Genomic DNA, 20,955 nt, shown 5'->3' with positions numbered 1-20,955 from the left:
GTCACATGACTGGCATTGAGCCAATCAAAATTTTTAGATTCAGACCGAGTGCAGCTTTGTTGTGAAGGGGCGATACTGACAGATGGTGTGTGAGGAACTGAAAATGATTTTAGGTGTGTACAAATAGGGAAGGGTAAATTGGATTACACAAAACCTTCGCTTTCTTATTGCCTTTTATAGCCTGTTGTCCTTTAAAATATTGTATTGAGCTCATCCCTCTCTCTACAGGTCTGCACACTGTAGAAAGCAACAATAACAGAATAATTTTAAAACAGCACAACTATAATTATTTGGCAGGAAGGTGGAATTTATGATGCTAAATGTAACCTTGACTCTCCAGGGACCAATATATAGAGTGTAAACAATTCCCACCTGACAATTACGTTCAGTTTAATTCAGTCAGGTCATATGCTGTGGCTGCAAGGCAGCATGTGATGCTACCATCTGTCCAAACACTGTGAAACAATAACTTCAATTATCACCAAGCACATAGCTAAAATTTCACAAAAGTATTTATACTATAATAATTGTGCTAGTGTAATGTACTTGCAGGCCTATCAGATCCACAAAAGTGAGCATTTTTAAATTTGTATTATTTTTGCCACACTGAAAATGTATCATATGTTGTGTTTATGTTTCCGTGTTAGTCTGTTTACAATTATATTTTACAAGTTGAAAAAAATGCAGCATTAGGAGTTGAGAATTTAAATAGAACAGAATCTGAATGACACTCAACAGTTGTATGTTTTTCATGTGTATTTTGCAGATTAAGGCTGTCTAACACAGGGACAGGTACCATCTGAAAAGTTTTGATGCTGATATGATACCTGAGCTTCGTTACAGTTACCAAAATTATACTTTAATGAAAAATCAGTGCTATCGACACACTAGTTAAACACTGCATCAATACATAAATAGACATATTCACTTGGCCATTTTTTCAGCTCTGCAGAAACCCCAAGATTTACAGTCATAGGTTTAATGCTAACAGCAGGTCTCCCCACACACTCAGACCTCTAACATCAAAGTCTCCATCAGAAATCTTCAAAGCATTTAGCTCTTTCTTTACATCATCCCTCAGAGAGGGACAAGTCTCAAACAAGGCCTGAAAGTGCTCAGTCAGTTTCAGGAAGGACACTGTGGGGTTTGTGGTGGTTTGAACCCATTCACCCTCGCTTATGCTGTACTCCATATCAGAGGCCCACTTTTTCAGTACATCACAGTATGCGTCTCTAAATTTCAGGTGTTTTTTGGCCAGGTCAATAAGAAGTGTAATAGGCAGTGCAGAACACATGTGCCTCAGCATGTTGTGTTTTTTCTGCAGCCAGTCCATGAGAAAATCCTGCGAAGCAGTTTCTGCCACTGAGTTTTTCATTGTCAGCAGAGCTGCAGCGATGACCAGACAGAAATGTTCTGCTGCTCCTTCACATCCCTGAAGGACAGAGTCTAAAAAGTGCTCCGTCCTGCAGGCTTCACTGCTTTGGCTCAATAAAACGTCCAGCCTTTCCATAAGCATCACCCCCTGCACCTCAGCATCAGCACCAACAGCTGAAGAGCCGGTGAGGGGACTCAGGACTTTACACGCAGATTTGCACTGAATAATGTGGCTGCAGAGGCCTGTTACATCCTGATACGCAATGTGCTTGGTGTCTGCAGGACTCTTGCTGTCAAAGAGTGTCGTCATGATGGAGCTGGGCAGCTTAGGGTTGTTCAACAGCCCAACGAGCAAGTGGTGTTGGCTCCGGGAGAGGTCCAAGAAGGAGACCTCTGTGTATCCTGGGAGGGCGGCTCGCAAACTTTGATTTGTGAGCAGGAGCTGCTTCTCTATAACCCTCCTCACCGCGGAGTTATTGTGAAACCTGGAAAAGAGGTGTTCGCAGTATCGGGCCCAGTGAAAAGCTCTGGACAGAGTTTGTTTATCCCACTGCTCCACCACATCACTGTGCGCCGCCACGGCCAGCAGCTCCACCGTACTTGCCAAGTTTTTCAGCACCGCCTCCATGTGGCGCTCTCTGCGTTCAGAGCTCAGCCTCTGAGCCGTGGACAGCCACTGTGGAGGACAAACACAACCTAAAGGTTCACACAAACCACCCCCTGTCGCCGAAAAACTGATATAACTAACTTTATGGAGCTAGTGAGTTAGCTACAGGTTAGTTAGCTAGCGCGTCAAATCAACGAAGTGTAGATAACGTTAGACAGGATTTCCTGTTTCAAAACAAAATCCTGCGAACAGCTAGCGTTACACACAAAAGTGAATATAAAACATTTATAAAGGAATATTTTGTGGAAATAAGCATGACTGCTGTTGTTAAATAAACTCACTTGTTGTCTTCTCTCTCGCTTTCTCTGCTCCCGCCACCCGTTAGTGCCGCTTCTACCACTGCGCATGCGTCCATGAGTCCAAAAATTCAACAGCTGTTTTCCTTCAAAATAAAAGCCAATAATTGCCAGACTGCAGAACTGAGGTAGGAAGCTAAACTAACTCAGTATTTTACTCACACATTAATATTCTCTTATAAATGATCTTCAGTATATGGGCAACATTACTGTAAACAACAACAAAAACATCTATTTTGTAGGATTATAAAAAAAAACTAAACATTTTTTAAATACTGTCTATGTATCTGTGATTGTGTGCTTCATAATGATGGTCATGTATTACTTACCATTTGTCTACAAAACTGCAAAATTGTGTCATTAAAATTTGGTACTCAGAGTTACAGCGAATATAAATTAACGAGATTTGACACAGTTAAGGTCTGCCATTTGGATCAGATTACATGGGCACACATAGGGAAAAAAAGAAATCTATTGAATCAAAGTAAATTAAATTTCACGGACTAACCTGCAGAATTCAGCCCAGAAATGTCATATTGAGGCAACACACAGAGTAGAGAAGAGGGAGGCACTGCCAGCAGGATCATACTTCCCTCCCATCAGCAGCAGCAGCAGCAGCAGCAGCTTGCTGTGAGTGTATATGTGTGTCGGTGTGCGGTCAGATCCTTGTGCAAATGCTCAGTGAGAAAGACCTCCCCGGTTCACACTGGCTCAGTGCTTTTGAGCCTAACCTGCGGGTCGATGCACCGCTGTGAAAAGCATGAGCAGAGGGATCCAGCAGTTCAAAAGGACGAGTGAGAGGAAGGTGCGCACCAACGAGCTGAACCCTCAGGGTGAGCACAGATAAGAAGCTTTTTGTGGACTCATGCAAGACATTTTTTCTGCTTTCTTTCTGCCAAATGAATGCCAGACTTCTGAATGTTTTTATGCACATTCTGTTTTAAGTTTGGGGTGTAACTTGTAACTCCTAACTCCTCTTCCAGAATAATGTCATTTTCTATAGCTTGTTAAAAAGTTGGGGCTCAGTAAATTCTTGCTTCTTCACAATTAACAGAAAGCTGTTAATTTTTGTCATTGTATTTCTCTCAAAATTCAATTGCAGGTATCTTTAATTACACAGGCTCTGGCATATTTTCTTCAGTTGCAGCTCTCAGTCATTTATTTGGTTTTAATTAGTGTATGCTCAGCTGGATTTCAGTCATAACTCATCAGGCTTCCTCCCTTGATCCTATTTCCAGAGTGGTGAAATGTCTGTTGTGGTTGTTTTTATTTGTGACAGTTGTAAAGGAGGAGACAGCTTTAAAATCTTATTGTAGTTGTAAATGAAATGTGTCGCCCAGTGTTTTAATTGGCCAATGCAACACAGTCCAAAACCAAGTTATGGCTCCAAAATCAGACAGAGCAACAAAATATGTGTGTATCACATTCCTCATATGCTGTTTGTTGATGGTGCAAAAGTTTACAATGCAGGGGTCTTCAATTGATGGCCTGGGGCAGCCTGTTAAATTTTAAAATAGGGCAGGATGACATCTGAGGATTTATGGCGCTCCATGTGGGCACTAATAAACACAGAGTGATATCATATAAACAAGCTTCATGTTGAATATATAGGCTTTTGTTTTTTGTGTGAGATCATACAGCAAAATATTCTGCTTTTCTTGACATTTTCTGCTGGATACATTGTACAGCTGCTGATACGTTCTGATACCTGAATGCAACACTCACTCAAAACACACACACACAGTACTTATCTGCAATAGAAACATGATGAGTTCCCTTGTTTATATGGACAAATCAGCCTCCAGATCAGTTTACTGTTGTCGAGGAGAAAGGCATGAAGAGCGGCCAGCCTTAGGAGGACAGAGCCACTCTTGTTTTTCTAATTGATGTGATTCAGCAGTCAAAATTCCCATCCATATGCCTTTCCTGGAGCAATCTGCAGCCAACTGTGGCATGTTATGACGGCTTTACTGAAGTCATGAGGCCTCTCGGACAGAGAAAATGTCTATACAGTATAGATATCCCTGTATATTTGAATATCTTTGAGCCATAAAGGTTATTTGTGTCTGATTCTAATCCCAAATCTAAAACCAGGTGCTTAGCCTGATTCTTAAACATGGTATATGGTACATGCAACATAAAGCCTAGCATAGTGGTGGTGCTGTCTGTGTTTTTGGTTTGAAGTTGAAGAGGTCAGGCTACAGTGTGGTGAGAGGAACCAGGTATGTTTAATAACAGCTGGTTGTTTCTCTAAGGGCTCTTTCCTGGGAAAATGTAGGGGAAACCCAGCAGGATGTTTGGTCATGGTTCTGTCAAGAAGAATACAATCTTTTGAAGTAAGATTACAATTACATCAAGAGAAATGATCAAGCCCTTTAATTTGAGTCAACTCAGCAGAAAACAATATAGAGTATATGTAAAATATATTAAAACAATGAATGACAATACTTAAGAATACATATTTTGCTATGCAAGACAGTGAAATAAATTTGCTGTGTTGAGCACTGAGAGATATTTACATATTTTCAGCTTTGTGATAATGCATTCTTCTGCTAATCTAAAGATTTTTTGAATTATTTGTTTATCTTAAGAAGTAGGTGAGTTTTCTCAACCTACAAAGCAGTACTACAAATGAGTACAGTATATTAAAAACAGGGAATGAACGATTACATCTAATGGGCTAGAAAATAGAATTATTTTTGCAGAGTTTCCCATCAACAGATATGTCAAACACCCGTGTTTTTATCTACACACAACACCGGTGAATGGGCTTGTGTGAATGGGTTTTGTACTTTGAGACATGAGAATTTGTCCCAGTGCCCTTGTTCTGTCTGACCGCCTGCTCCACAGTGGACATGAGAATGTAGCACCTGTGTGTGAGTGCTGAGCTCCAGAGTTTAGTGTGTGTACGCAACGAGGAACTCGTGTTTTCAGGAAGATAAGACGACCTTGGTCGGACATCAAGGTCCTGATGTCCAGTGTTGCACCTCTGTGTGATTTGGTTACAGCCAACTCCAGTGGGACCTTGAAATGTTACACAGCTTTAAAGGTCAGATTCCTCACATTGTGTTGCACTCCCTCGGTATTCAAAGGAAATTTTCAGCTACCACACACTATGGACTAATTGTTCATGGCAGCTTGGCTTCCTTGTTTACATAAGCTCTTCTTATAATTTGCATCAAATGTCCAGATGCTATTTGCCTGCCATGGGGAACAGAAGATGTTCCTGCTTGTGTCCATGGCTGGAGGTAAAAATGTTAAAATGCGACAAATACATTTCATTCAAATTTTCTGTTTCTTTAATGTGGCCTGAACACAGAATGTAGCAATGACAAACATACACGATGGATAGATTAGAAATAGTGTCATCATATCATCCATCTGTGATCTATGCTCTCAACCTGTAACAATAGAGAAGTTAAGGCATGAACTATTAAAAGGACCATGTCTTTAAAAAATTCTGAAAGTTTTAGCCTATTTTCTATTTTCTTTATAAATCTTTAATTCTTAAAGTAAAGCCCCTGGATTAGATGACTACAGCAGCCTTTGAAATAATGCAAGCCTTGAGAAAAAACAAAATTCCTCAGTATCCCTATGATGGCACCATCTCTAATCCTTGACTTTTTCACCTCTCTCTGTTTCACATAGTCTTTCCATCCCAGAGTGAACTTTGGAGACAGTAATCACAGCAGCCGTGCTTTTAAACTGTGAATATTAACTGCTGAGCTGTTGATGTGTGTTGTTACGCTGCTCAGGTCCTAAATCTGGTGCCCAGTTATTTTTTCAATCACTCACTCATCTCAGCAGCAAATCCATTAATAGAGTGACACCGGACTGAAATGTGAAAGATCTTCACATTAAAGCTCATACAGGGAACACTTGCCATACCATGGCAGGATATTGGAAAAGACTGTGAGAAATGTCTCATTTACCCAATGACCTCACTTTAAAGGCATTAAGTAGCTGTTAAATATTGCTCTGAATATTGATGTCAGTTACAGTCTCTCCACCAGGTCGTAATTCAGGGCCTGCTGCAGTGTCGACTGCACTGGATTGATTTGGACTGTATGATTGTCTGTATCATAGATAGCAGCGTCATGTGAAGGAGCTCTTTGTGTCTGGTGTTTGTTGAATAAGAGTCCTGCAGTATGAGTCTGGCTGTATGGTATAAAAGGTTTCTCTTGTCCAGTGAAGAGGCTGGCAGGAACTGTGCTGTCGGGGTCCATGAGAACATCTCACATCATCAGGTGGACTGTAAGCCACACCAGGATTTAGCCAAGAGGACAAAAGCTCCTTTTGGAAATAACAAGCCTAAATGTCAGCTGTAATTGAAGAATGTTGTCATATAGATTAATTCAGGTCATTAATTAGAGTAGAAGTCATTTTAGAGTAGAAATATTACTCTATTCTCTCATAAGTATTACAAGTACTGCATTCAAAAGAAAAAGCGCAGAAGTATGATGAGCTAATTGTCCTCAAAGTCTTCAAAGTAAAAATCCTCGTTTTTCAGTAAAATGACCAATGCATATGCTATTTTATTGAGATGTGTTTATTTCATCATATATTATATTAATGTGTCATTATTACTGATGCATCACTGTGTACGCCGCTTTTTAAGGTTGCAGCTGCTTGAGGCTGAGCTAATTTACAAACTTTATATGCTGTTGGGTAGTTTAATCTGTGACATCACATTATATTTTATGAGTTAATTATAAGTTTTGTATTTTATTCTGCAAAGTAACTAAATGTAGCTGTCACATTAATGTAGTGAAGTGAATAATACAATATGTGCATCTGAAATATTGAGTGGACGTATAAAGTAGTGCAAAATATTAAAGTAGCCTACTTGAAAATCGTACTTACAATACTTTCGTAATTGTATGTAGCTACGGTTCCATTGGCTCCTGAAGAGCAAATTATATACAGTATCTATATATGAACCAATTCAAACCAACACAACAATAGAAATCTGGCCCAAAAAACTTCAATGGAGTTAAATGAACACCTCAGTGACACAGTCACAATACACTGTTATATCAATATAGCGTAGATTTACATGCATTCTCTGGGGTTCCTTTCAGTTCACATTGAAGGTTTACTCTGTCAGAAACTCTGCACGTCTTGTCTTCCTCCTCTCCTTCCTCTTCTCAGGCTGTCGATAGGGAACCATGTGCAGCTCCCTGAGCCCCAAACAGCCCAGTGGCCCTGGCCTCACAGACATGCAGCAGTACCACCAGTGGCTGGCCAGTCGACATGAAGCCAGCCTGCTGCCCATGAAGGAGGACCTGGCCCTGTGGCTCACGAATATTCTTGGTAAGCAACGCTCCAACACATAAAACTAACACCAATCTTATATTTCTGAGGATTCGTCAGCATCAGGGTTCTGTGGTAGGTTATGAGACATTTTATTAGGCATAGACCAATGCAATTCTAATTTACACAACCAGAATGGGCCTACATCTTGTGGAAGTGTTAACTTTCATCTGTTGGTATCTGTTATAGTCATATACACTCTGTTGGTTTAAAAGAAATTCACAAATTTACGTACAAATCATACAGTTGTCGTTTATATTTTCGTATTATAAATCTTCATGGCAGCAAAATGACAAATTTTTCTGGTGTTATTGCTGATTTGTTCAGATCATTGTCTCAGAAATAGCTTGGCTTTGAAAAGCATGGCCTTATCTTTAACATTAATTGAACTGGTATTGCTGATGTAAACACCTCTGCACAGGGACTAGAATCAATCTGAACCTCATTACAAACTATTTTAAAGCACCAGAGTGGGTGGACCTGTTTCCATCTTTACACACTCTCCCATAGATTTGCCATAATTGAATAATGGGGATCATTAATGGTGCTTGAGTAATTCGCAGCCAGTGGAAAAGATTAAGCAGCAGAGTGAGAATCAGCAGAAGCTTTGTGCAAGGTTGCTGTTGTATAATAAATCTACATGAAGCAGTCTGCCAGTCTGACCTGAATTTAGTGACTCCAGTTTAACACAAATCAAGTCTTGGGCATGTTTGAAGAAAGTTGCGTTTCAGGGTAACACATGATAGACTTAGTGTGGTTCACACTTATTTCCATGTCCCTCTAAACCAGTGGTTCTCATCCTGGGGTTAGGTCTTCCACATGTGTCTCAAGATGAATCTAAAGGATCATGAGATGATTTCTAGGGTAGTAAATAATAAAAAAAACATTTTCTTAGACAAATTATATTCATATTTCTGACTTGTCTCTAGTCTTATATACTGTGGGTGAACCTGTTGCTTAGAATTTTTTGTCAAACTATTTATAATGTTGATAATGAACCTTCAAGCTCAATGTACTGTGTATTTTCACACCTTCACACAGCTAATATGATTCAAATAAACTGTCTGTGAATGTAAAATCTCTCTGAGATTTAACCACCTGCAACTCATAGGCATCCACCCTGTGATGGAGGTAGACATGGAGTAGACACTGCTTCATATTAGGGGTTAACAAAAAAGTTCAAAACACAAAAAAGCTTGAGACCCACTGCTCTCAAAGGTGTTGGTTGGCAGGTTTAACTGTGGCACCACAGACCTGCCAATGTCAACACAAAAATGTTCAAATTATTAGAATTGCTCAAGCAGGTTACAACCTAAGAATTAAGCAGTTGTTTGCTGAATTTCCAAGAGGTAAACTGTGTGTTTGTCAGCAAGTTGTGCTAAAGACTGTATAGACCTAACGTTAAAGAATGTATAGACTTAACAAGATAAGAGACAGTCTACTACCTCATTATTTGAGGTTATTCTGTAAAATGTGCTTTTTGATAAATGTATTACTGCATTAAATCTGGTTTAAAATGGTCCACCTAATGACTGGGAGTTATTGGACATTCTGCAGACTTTAAACGGTCAAACTAACATTTGACAAAGGGACTGGAAGCCAATTAAGTCCCTGAAACTGACTCCTGCCTTTGTGCGGACAACTTAAAACAAATTCAGTATCTTCCCTTTTACCTCTGGTGCTCTGCGTGTTTGCACTGGAACCAGCTAAGCCAGAAACCTTTGGTCTGATGTGGTGAGGGATCAAGGATATAAAGGCTTCAAAAGCACAAGCACCCATGTGTTACCAGTAAATACACAGTATCGAACCAGTTCGAGTAGCTTTAAAGTCTTTTTATTCAGAGCAGTGTTTACAGTTTCAGGTGGGAGGAGCAGTGTGGTATAAGGATGAGTCCACTGATTGAGTGGGAGGTGGATGCTTGGTTATACTGATGAGTCATATTGTTGTTGAGAAGGGAGGTTGGTTGGTGGAACGGAGCAATTTATAGGACTGAGTATATGAGCTAAAATATTTCCCTGAGAGTCCTCTGGAATATATTTTTCCTCAAACATTGAGGAGTGAGGGAGAGAGTGAGCGTATAAGACGGGAGCTCACTGAGTGTTTCTCAAGATTTCAATCTTTCTTTTCTGGGCTCATTTACAACATTTGGAACTCATTAAATATCGAACCCCCAGACCCCTCCTCCTATAAGAAACAGAAAAGGGATAAAAAAAAAAAAAAAAAATCTCTCCAGTTTCTTTCCACAGACACCCCCCTGCCACCACCTCCTATTTCACAGTGATCTAACTAAGAAAGAATGGTCCTCTGGAAGTCAGTCAACTGGACACCACATGTTGATCACCAATCCATTTCTGCAAGTGTGCAGGACAATGAAGTGTTACTGTGTACAATCAGAATGATCTTTTCTTATGTAGTTGTCATTGCCACCCCAAGATGTTTTTCCAGAAAATCCCCCCAGATTCCCCCAAATTATGTTGTAAAATTTGAACATTTGGCTTCTACAGAGCTGCATAAATCCAGCAGTGCAAACCAAGCTCAATCAGCCAAGCGGTTTCTGAGAGTCAACAACACCGCATCAGGTTCAGCTCCAACTGGGAATGGACTGGAGATTAGATTTTATTTCCTTATACAGTATATATATTTTTAAATGAGCATTTTTATGATGAATGTATGGTGCTGGACTCCGCTTTCTTTATGTGTCCCCCGGTCAGGTCTGGAAATCACCGCTGAGAGCTTCATGGATCGCTTAGACAATGGCTTCCTGTTGTGCCAGCTGGCTGAGACACTACAGGAGAAGTTCAGGCAAAGTAATGGAGACCTGTCTGCCCTTGGCAACAGCAAGGTACAGAGAAACCTGAGGATTACAGTAGTCTGGCATGATAACACATACAGTGAAAACACTAATCTCGAAGCCAAATCTTGGCAGAAATTGTTCCTAAACTAACTTTCAGCTTGAATGATTTGACAGACAATTGTTTCTGAGGGGGGAAAACATCAGTCTGGCAGTATTGAAAGATTGGATCAGACTGACTGACAATCACTTTAGTCTCAGCTATTTTAACAACTCTCCCGCTTGATTATTAAAGATGTGAAATCCAGACATACTCAGAAATATAATTTTTGTGATTGTTGTTAACTCAAATCCATATTTAGAGTCATTTTATGGTATTGCTACATAAAGTAACTATTAAAATCCTGTGTATTTTTGTATAATTTATCAGGCCTAGATGGCCTAAAGGCATCAATATTGAAGCTTTATTGACTATCACTGAGACAGAAAACAACTATACCCAAGGTTTCCCTCAACAAGATCAATATAAACTATACTCACCTCAAAGAAATGTCAATATCATAACCTCTGGTTGATAATGAAAACTAAAAAATATTAAATAACATCTGTTTTCCATTGTATGTCTCACATATTACTGGTTGATTGGTTCTGTCAGCTCAGCAGCAACTATGAATCCCTACTTTGCAAAGGCCTCCACAATTTCAGAAAGCAGTGCACAAAGGTGGGATGGGGGTTTGGGGGTGGGGGATGGGGCCCAGCAGCATTCAGCAGGGCAGGAATGAAAAAGTGAGGCTGGCAAGGACACATTAACTGACGGGGCCCCACATCCCCTGTGAGAATTGGCAGAACTAGTCCTGAGTCTTGAGTGAGGGTTTATGGAATTGAAAAGATTAAAGGATAACTTTGCAAGTGGGTATCTGTAATTTAACCCAAGCAATCAGCGCAAATGTATATTTCACTCAAGAAAACAAACAACTGGGGTGCAAATCCCTAAAATGTATCAGTGTCAGGGCTACTGCAAGCAAACAATTTTGAGGTCACCAGCACATTACTGACCAATCAAAGGAATAACGTTAAAACATTTTCACATATATTTGTATTTGTGTAAATGTCTATAGAAGCATCCTATTGAGAGCATTTGCATTGATGACCTCTGCAAAATCTTTCAGAGCTTGGTTGGTAGTCTTCAAGCCTCAAGTGTTTTGTCGAGTTTCAAAATAAAAAGAAAATTGTCTTAATCCCTGTTGACTAATATAACTAAATCATTATCTTGCAGACATGAATGTCTGTTGCATTTCTTTCAGTATCTGCAGTTACTATGGAGATCTACTTACACATTGAGCTGACGTCTGTTGCTCGGTGGGATCATATGTTTGATTAGCTCATGTTTCTGCTCAGTCATGAAGGCAGGAAGCTTTATGGTTGGCTCTTTAGTGAGAGTTGTTGATGTTTGCACTGAGGCATTACTGTGCTGATGACGGTAGGTCTCCTGATCTCAGTGTGAGTGCAGCAGCACAGATGTGGGGAAAATACTTGAGGTCAATGACCGTGGGATGACAGAGGAGCTACTGAAATAGAGGAGCCTATTGATCACGGAGGCCAACAGAGCGCAGAGGAGTGCTGAGACAAATCAGGCAACTTCAAAATCAAACAAAGCTGCGTTATGATGTTTTCTAGTGGGCGTGATTTATTGCTGTTTGTCCATGTTATAACTTTATACACCTCACATTAAGTGCTTTCAGTTTAATGAGCTGTTAAAGATGAATAATGTTCTTCATGCCTGATATACTGTACCTCACTTTATGACACATCAGGTTTACAATTCACTGCAAATAACTGTTGCTTTATGGTGGTTCTTTCTGGCTGTAGTTGTTTACTGTTTACCACTTTAAAGAGAACCTCCATCTGTGTTGAAGTCCCATTACAAGTTGATGTGGTGTGTGGAGTGGGACTAAGTGATTCCAGCACAGAGAAACAATAAATCACACTCTGCAGATGCTGTTTCCTGCTCATCTTCCCCTGTGTTTACATCAATCAACATCAACTACAGATGAGGATTATATTTCTTTCTTGTCATATTACCACCATGTGCAAAGTTAAATACAACCGTCACTTTAACTCTAATAATTTATTGCCACACAGACTGAAATTTTAAGCATTATTACGTAATACCAATCACAAATCTCTCTGTTGGTGACAGCTGGTTAGCTCAGCTATTAGCTAAGCTCCACAAAGACTTGAAACAGGGGAAAAGATTGCATGACTCTAACTAATATTCCCCCAAAATGTTGAATTATTCCTTTAAAGTGTCCACGTACAGCTGTGAGGGTAGACGTGTTGAGAATATGCTGCAGGTGCTGCAGGTTTTCTTCCCAGTTGAAAGAAAAGCAAAGTACTTCCTCGTCCTCATTATTAGTTCACATCCATTTAAACATAATGTTTTCCAAAAGTTCTGTACCTCCTGTGCAATTATTACACACGTAAAACTGCAGATATAATTCAGTGAGGCACCCCAGAAATAATAACTTGTCTATCTGATTGTTAGATCTACCACACTGCCAATGTGGTTGAGATTATTTCACCAGGAATGCAAAGTAATTCAACAACAGAAAGGATCCCAGAAAAAAGTCAAAAGGAGAGCCTGGAAAGAAAAGAAAAATACCCACAAAAGCCTGCATATTTCCAGCATGAGCTCATTGCACCTTTCTCATAGCACAGACGCACATATCCTGTATAAAACCACAGGAAGGCGCATAAATCTCTCGGAACAGACCGTGTGGGGGCTGAGACCCATAAGCATGTCATTTGATCCCAAATCATAAAGGGCCTGGTAAAGTAGCCCTGGTTTTCTAACCCGCCGTCTACCATATTGATCTCTATGAAAAAAAGGTCCTTGATCCTGATTTGAAACCAGAGCCTCAGCAGATGGAGAAGAAATCTGTGTAGATAAAGAGTGTGTGGCTCAGTGTTTTGATGGAAACTCTGGGGGTTGGGGGGGACAAGTCACCCCGGTGGGCTTTTTTTTTCTTTGTCAAAGACAAAATAAAAGCTCATGTTCAGTTAAGAGTCTATTCATCATTGAAAGTTAGGGGAAACTCTCCATCTTGGGTTCATTTTTGAGTAACATACATGAGTACATCTACTGACCTTTCTGTCTGCAGCAGAGTATTCCCTATCGGAGGATACCATGTCGGCGGAGCGCCCCCTCCGGCTCTTTCTTTGCACGGGACAACACAGCCAACTTCCTTGCCTGGTGTCGCGAGGTTGGGGTTGGAGAAACATGTCTGTTTGAGTCAGAGGATTTAGGTGAGTCTGCCATAAACATCAGTAAGCTAGAAAACCAGACAAACAGGATCTATAAACAGACCTCAGTTCTCATAGAGGTACAACACTGTCAGCCTTTGGCTGCCACTGGCCACTGCCAGGGCATTGGACTCAGATTTCTGTTTCCTGTGAATGGCCTGATTGTTCAGGTAGGGTATCACACAGGTTGAACTGTTTCCCTCTCCTCCCCTCTGAGGTTCAGAGGACTCTCATCTCCAAGCTCTCTGTCAGCTCTTTTGACATCCATACAAAGCTCACAAGGGCATCAGTCTGCTGGAAGCACTGTGAGGACAACAGCTCTACCTGACCATAAGGACATGTGCATCTTCAATACTGTGCTCAAGCACAAAATGTCTGGAGTAAAACAAAGGGAGCACAGACAGAAGGGTGTGAGTTAGTAGGAAAAGTAGGCCAACACTATGCAAATGTTTTCCTCAGCTCATAACAGGGGCATTTTGCTCTTTTTCTCATTCATGCCCTCAGTATGTTATCTATCTCTCTAAGCTATTGCAAGGATTTCTTGCACGTTATGTCAATGAAATATGTTCACAGTTGAGATATGTGTGGATTGACAATCAGATGTACAGTATGTGACCCTGCCTGTGACAGAAATACCTAAAATATTCACACATTCTTGTAATTTCTGACTAATGGCTCCTTGACCGTCGGTACACAATTTAAACTACGCAAATCATTTCTCAAGACCAAGTTACACGCACACCTTCAAATGCAGCAGAGATGTAATTTTGATATAAAATGTTGTGGAAACACTTTAGAAAACAGTAACAGCTGATGTCTGTCTTCTGTCTTTCTTTCTCTCTCTGTCTTTCTCTCTTCCTTCCTCTCTTTCTCTGGATGGATTTATCAGTTCAGCAGTAGATGTTACAACACCAGGTTTGCTATCATGCAGTGGATATTCTGTCTATAATGCATGGTGTGGTGTGTCACATGTATCATTCATCCTGTGTCCACTCTCACTGTCTGGTCATATAGTCAGTGGGGTTAAAATAAACACCTCAAGCCTGTGTACACAAGTTTGGACAACAGTTTTTTTCATTTGGTATAAACAAAGGAGAGGAACATTTGAATGCATGAAGCTTGTTTTTTCCTGCATCTTTCTGTTGTCTTTTCCATCGCACAGCCACTCATTCTCATTCGTTGCCTTATTACCGATAACATACAATGTCTATGTACTGTAAATACCCAATGCTGACACTTTGTCTCTTTCTAGTTCTTCACAAGCAGCCACGAGAAGTGTGTCTCTGTCTTTTAGAGTTGGGACGGATAGCATCACGGTACGGACTGGCTATTTCATATTTCCTCTTTATTCATTTCAGTTTATCTCTGACTATTTCCCCATATCGCCTGCTTCTCTGGGTTATTTTGTAAATCTTTTCCTTCAATGATACTAATGTAATGACAATACAGGTATAATGTGGAGCCTCCTGGCCTTATAAAACTGGAGAAAGAGATTGAACAAGAAGAGAAAGCGCCTCTACCTCCCCCATTACCTGTTTCTCCAGCTCAGCCCCTCCCTCCATCTCCTGCGTCATCTCCTTCCCCGTCTCCTTCCCCATCCCCAACTCCTCCCAAAGTGACTTCCAGCAAGAAAAGTACAGGGAAGCTGTTGGATGATGCTGTAAGTCAACACAGTTCACCTCTGGTTTTGTTTCTGTTTTTAATATCGTATCAGAGGGGGAACATCTGTAAGAAGTTTATCTTTGTGTTACAGGTAAGACATATCGCTGATGATCCCCCCTGCAGGTGTCCGAATAAATTCTGTGTGGAGAGACAGTCACAGGGTCGATACCGTGTTGGGGAGAAGATGCTCTTTATCCGTGTGAGTATATTATAACATCACCCTATAATGTGGCTTCATGTTTATATGTATTCAGGATCAGCAAATGGCTCTGTTTTTGCACAGTGGTAGGAACATATTCAAATCCTAATGAGCTTAAGGCTATCACGGTGGGAAAATAAAAAAAGAATAAAACTATTAAATGTTTAATGTTTTTGCAATTCAAATGTAAAAGTAGCTATTCATTCTGAAGAATGGTCTCTTTGTTGATTAACACATAAGCAGTAGTTTATTGTTCAGAGAGGTTGAGGTGGCATTGTTTGCTAGAAAATAAAATCTAAAAAGACAGATAATAAAAAATTATAACAGGTTAAAACACAAGGGAATTCATACAATCACAGAAGATTTTCGGGCAGAGTCAAAAGTCAAAAGGCTTGTGGCTCCATTAAAAGAGCATCATCTATCGTCATAACAACAATATCATTTTTTAGGAGCAAAACAACCACAATCAACATTCATGCTCTCAGACCAAACCAGTGCAGACCAGAATCAAAATATTGTTCAAAATTGAAAGGCATATTTTATAAAACCCTCTGCGGATAAGTTTACAAAATTACTCAGAGTTGAATTCACTGTTAGAAAATCTGAACTGTGCAGGCTGAAACTGATGAATGTTCTAGTTTTACAGTTATGAATAGTGTTAAGTGTACTGAAATAATCATTAAAGCCAAAAGACTCAGTGTTACTGAAAAACAGAGAAAACACAGAGCACTTACCTTTTATGCTTATAGGTGGTAACTGAGTATATTTTTTCATCTACTGTTTTGAAGTTCAGTTTTGAACTGCAACTCAACTAGACACAGTACAACATTAAAATCTTACACGTCCGTGCTCCAGTAATGAGAATTAAACTCTGACATGGACATGCTTAATGAGTACTTTTCCATGTATTTCTCCTGATGATACCACTGTCCCCTGTAAAGGACTTTCACCTTTAATGGAGTATTTAAACATTACAGCATAGCTACTTTTTCTGAAGTAATTAGTCTGAATAGTGCATGTACTGTTTGGTATATTAGAGACTAAATATGCAACATATTATTGCTGCATCAAAGATGTATTCAGCTAATGGTAACTGGTAACAGCAAATGCAGCATAATCATAGTCAAATAATAATAACATTGAAAATGTGAAGTAAAACTATGAAGTCTAACAAAGTGGAAATAATAAAGTGTCAGTATCTGTTAACTGAACTGTATAATAAAATGCATTTCTACTATGAATCTGCAGATAGTGCCTAATGAATGAAAACACGTCTTAACTGTGGAGAATTACTCTAATTGTTTTACAGAATTAATAGATTTTAGAGTGGAACATAGGACTGATAACAATAAGGTCTCACACTGCACTGCAAACTCCTCTCCATTCACCCACCATATGGCAGTGTGTTGATACTTGGCTGGCTTTGGGATGAAAGTCATCCATTGTGTCTGAAGAGCCCGTCTTTGCTGTGAGGTCTCATTTGCTGGTAATGGTATTCTGACAATGTCCATCTTCAGCCAAGCATAATGTGGCTCACTGGCTATAAAAGGAGAATAAAAGCCACACATTTCCATATGAGCTGATGACCAAGTTATTACTTGGAAAATATTTTACTAAGCTATATCGCCGAATACTGGCTGTTGCATTAATTACATCTTATAATCACATTGAATCTATCAGTCCAGGCAATGTTACTCGACTTTGGAGTGGAGGGATAAAATGGTTCTGGAGAAAGATAAATGGAGGCTAACACAGATTAGAGAAGTAGCACTGGTTCCCTTGGGATCTTGGTTACTTGGCAACCCACAACCAGGATTCACACCTCTAAGAATGTGATTCATGCCGACGGTATGTTTAGGATGTGCAGACGTGCAAAAGAGTGGCTACTCTTGGATGTCCTCTGCTGTCAGCACATTATATTGCAACTGCTACTGTTAAATCTCAACCACATCAAATCTCAGTCATTGTAAGGTTTGGAAGAACAAAGCTGTTTTTAAATATTAGTGAGTAAAATAAGACACTAATTTGTGAGATAAAAGCATTTCCTGCTAGACTGAACATGACCAACTGTGTAAATCTGAATATTTATTATTATTTATGCCTTTTCTATATCTGAATGCTTTTTCATTGTGTTGCTGGGCAACCAAGGACAAATGGTGAGAAACTCACAGTCTAAATAAAATCACAAACTGGCTTCAAAGGGCTTTAGACCCTTATTTCAGACAAGGAAAAAAACCCTAACATAACCCTAACCCCCTCCCAACAGAAAGGGGAGAAACCTCAGGAAGAGCAACAGAATACATGTGCATTACCACATTACCATATGAACTAGTCACAGTTACAGTATGTGAGATACATCATTTGATCAAGCTAGTGTTAAACCTCTATTCCTCTGTCTGTCAGCCAGCGCTCTTCACGGAGAAGATTCTTTAATTAAAATTCCTCAGATTATTTTACCCCCCCAGCAGCTGTTCCTACTGAAAAGGCATGAATACACGAAGGCCAGTCACTGTCTGTATGCAGCTGCAGAGCGAGGACAACAGTGGCATGCAGCACACATAAGACTCTGCTTCACAATAATCTGTGCAGCCTGAGCGGCTGACCTTCTCAGCCTCTGGAATAAATGAGGTGGTTGTAGCTCCAACAAGGGAGCAGCACTAACATTGGAGTGTCTGTGAGAGGTGCTGTCCCAGCTCAGCCCCGGGCCGGGTTGCTGAGGGGAGACTCAGCTCCAGCAAGGGTCTCGTCCCAGAGCAGCATGATTGAAACCGCTCTGCATCACACAGATCCATTAAATCTACAGTCACAAACCCTGAAGGCCTGTTGCTGGTGATTGGAAGCGCTGCCCTGCCACTGCCCTCTAGATTGATTCTTTTAAGAGGCTTATAAATGTTGCATGTTATGATGCTGGAGGGCAGGAAGTCTCATACCTGGCCAGACTGAGGTGACAATCTCAGGAGGTAGTTTACCCTTTTTATCATTATGATTTACTTTGGTATTTGTCTAGCTCATTCTTCTACCGATTGTGTTTTTTAAAGACAAATGTAGCATCACAGAGGTCTCTACAGTAACCTGCTTATTTACTCTGCTTCTGAGAAAGGCATTCGGTAAACAAGCTTGTTTTAGTGGAGGTGTAATGATGTCTTAATGAGGTAGGTGGTGATTAGGCTCCATAGTGAGGCGGACATGTTTTATGTGCGCGGCCTCTGGGGAATGCAAGTGTCTGAACGTCCAATATACCAGAGCCTTTTATTTCTTCTTCTCTTTATTATAATGGCTAATGTTGCCATGGTAGCCAACCTTGAGAATGTGCCCTGATGCGGCAGGTGGAATCATTTTGGAGCAAATGCTGCAGATTTAATGACAAAAAAAATAAATAAATACTGCATATAATTAAATAAAAAGTCTTGATGGAGACATTCATTCACGTAATGACTTTGGTGATCCCCTGCATTTGTCTGTAGCACCACCATGAGAATTACTGGATTTTGATTTCATTCAAAATTCATGTCCCTCTCAGGAGGAACCATTAGCAATGTGGTGATCCTTTCACTTTTCTTAATCTTAATCTTGTTAATGTAATTCCAGAAATCAAACAGTGTGTTTGTCAGTAGCCTGCTCAACAAGGCATTAGGGTGGTGGGAGACAGAGGAAGCTTCCCTCCTGGGATATCAACCAGTCCGAGGCCTCCACATCAATCAACAAGCTCTGACATCAAAGCCACGCTTAACTGTTCATTCAACTTCAACCCAAAGCCTCAATCAGTGAAATGACATTAATCCTGTAGAACGGAGAGCTCGGCAACAACTGTTTAAAGCTCTCCACTGACACACACCAACATCAGAAGTGATACCATAATCCTATTTCTCCCTGCAGATGCTGCACAACAAGCACGTGATGGTGCGTGTTGGTGGAGGTTGGGAGACCTTTGAGAGCTACCTCCTGAAACACGACCCATGTCGCATGCTCCAAATCTCCCGGGTGGAGGGCAAGACGTCCCCTGTCAGCGGGAAGTCCCCCAACATCAAGGACCTCACCCCTGACAGCTACTTGGTGGTAGCAGCTCACTACCGCAGCAAAAAGTGAGGCTGAAACGAGGCAATAATAAAAGGACACAGAGGAGGACTTCTGTCTGTTGTTTCCTCTATACATAATGGACATGGCTATCTAACACATGCCTGTTTTTATAAATAACTTGGCCACAGACACAACAACATTCATGGAAAGCTCACTTGTGCAATAGTGATGCTTGGTTTTGTTTCCTCACATGAAGAGAATTTAATCAGATGGATGGTTGTGATCAGATGAAGTCTGGAGGCACATTAGTAGGCCCTTAACAATGGCCGGGACTGTGTTTTATCTAGTTTTGCAGAACTGTGGAGCTGGAGCTTTGAAAAATGTGTTAATCATTGCAATATAATGACTTATTTGGGTGTAAGAGAAGCTGTACATTGTAATTGTATTTTAAGCAATATACAGGATCATTTGTAGTAGGTAGAATATTTTCAGTTTTCTGAAAGAAGTTCAGTGAGTGATGGAGGTTTCAGGACCTTCAGGAAGTCTGCAGTCCTTGGCAACCTGGAGTGGATTCCTCGATTTGTTTGTACATGATGGCAGACAGAAAGTAGGCATTCTCCACCAAGGCATTATATTGTTTTTCCTGTTTTCTTTCTTTTTTTACTTATCATTTGGCTCATCATTGTGGCACAATCCAAAGTAATGTCATTAAGCAAATATTAACACAATAGTCTACTGTATAGTATTCTTGTAAAAACGACCACATCTCTCCTAGAAACCAAACATTGTTCATAAAATGTAATGGCTTTTTCTTTATAATGTATGTTTTATTAGGCTAACACAATGACGCAATGCTTAGATTGTTTACATGTTGAATAACTATTCTTTGCAATGCATTTTTATAGCATTATAATTTTTAATAGTTATTCATTATTAGGATGACTCCTGTTTCATATCATTTTTATTATAAGAATAGGCAATCACCTGTACAAGATGCACTATGTAGTTAAATAGAACCTAATTACCCATCAGAGGTTTGCAATTCTTTGATTTATCATGTTACTGGCCTCTAGAGGGAGCACAATCATTGAAATCTGAAGAGTAATCTGTTTCCTAGGTTTAGATTCTTGCAGTTAAGAGACATAATTCACAACATAATCATTCAGTGGGCTGATTTCTCCATCTTCCTCTTTGAAAAATGAATATGGGACCATGAGATCAGTGGCTATGCAATGTAACCCTCAGGCTTGTATGTGCAGTAAATAAGTCCAGTTTCTGTTTGTAGATTTAAAATTTCAATAAATTCTTAAAACTTGAAATATATTTGTGTTTT

General features: G+C 40.0%; 2 protein-coding genes across 3 annotated transcripts; one reads left to right on the top strand and one right to left on the bottom strand.

The window, feature by feature from the left end:
- Positions 1-738: 738 nt before the first annotated feature.
- fancf (FA complementation group F) lies at positions 739-2,972 on the bottom strand. The gene is made up of 3 exons (XM_071496888.1): positions 2,846-2,972; positions 2,323-2,423; positions 739-2,050 (listed from the first exon to the last, which is right to left on the bottom strand). The coding sequence occupies exons 1-3, from the start codon at positions 2,922-2,924 to the stop codon at positions 971-973; spliced, it is 1,260 nt and encodes a 419-aa protein (XP_071352989.1). The 5' UTR covers positions 2,925-2,972; the 3' UTR covers positions 739-970.
- Positions 2,973-3,029: 57 nt separating this feature from the next.
- LOC139632126 (growth arrest-specific protein 2) lies at positions 3,030-20,937 on the top strand. 2 transcript variants are annotated; one of them, XM_071496908.1, is made up of 8 exons: positions 3,030-3,170; positions 7,489-7,650; positions 10,362-10,492; positions 13,606-13,747; positions 14,997-15,060; positions 15,194-15,404; positions 15,498-15,605; positions 19,482-20,937. In XM_071496908.1, the coding sequence occupies exons 2-8, from the start codon at positions 7,506-7,508 to the stop codon at positions 19,689-19,691; spliced, it is 1,011 nt and encodes a 336-aa protein (XP_071353009.1). In that variant the 5' UTR covers positions 3,030-3,170; positions 7,489-7,505; the 3' UTR covers positions 19,692-20,937. The 2 variants fall into 2 exon arrangements, with proteins under 2 accessions (XP_071353009.1, XP_071353000.1); XM_071496899.1 differs by having other exon boundaries at positions 13,603-13,747.
- Positions 20,938-20,955: the final 18 nt, after the last annotated feature.

Source organism: Trachinotus anak, unplaced genomic scaffold (assembly GCF_046630095.1).
Source record: "Trachinotus anak isolate AG129_WGS33_773 ecotype Australia unplaced genomic scaffold, CSIRO_AGI_Tana_v1 ptg000002l, whole genome shotgun sequence".
Lineage (NCBI taxonomy): Eukaryota > Metazoa > Chordata > Actinopteri > Carangiformes > Carangidae > Trachinotus > Trachinotus anak.
The sequence above is the reverse complement of the archived record's forward strand: the minus strand, read 5'-3'. Positions and strand labels throughout refer to the sequence as shown.

Bases quoted from the DNA above. Each gene is read 5' to 3' on its own strand.
- fancf (XM_071496888.1), bottom strand. From the start codon at position 2,924: ATGATCCTGCTGGCAGTGCCTCCCTCTTCTCTACTCTGTGTGTTGCCT. The intron at 2,424-2,845 runs GTTAGTCCGTGA...TTTATTTTGAAG, and splicing joins TTCTGGGCTGAATTCTGCAG to GAAAACAGCTGTTGAATTTT. The intron at 2,051-2,322 runs GTGAGTTTATTT...TGTCCTCCACAG, and splicing joins AGCGAGAGAGAAGACAACAA to TGGCTGTCCACGGCTCAGAG.
- LOC139632126 (XM_071496899.1), top strand. From the start codon at position 7,506: ATGTGCAGCTCCCTGAGCCCCAAACAGCCCAGTGGCCCTGGCCTCACA. The intron at 13,748-14,996 runs GTGAGTCTGCCA...GTCTCTTTCTAG, and splicing joins GTTTGAGTCAGAGGATTTAG to TTCTTCACAAGCAGCCACGA. The intron at 15,405-15,497 runs GTAAGTCAACAC...TTTGTGTTACAG, and splicing joins GGAAGCTGTTGGATGATGCT to GTAAGACATATCGCTGATGA.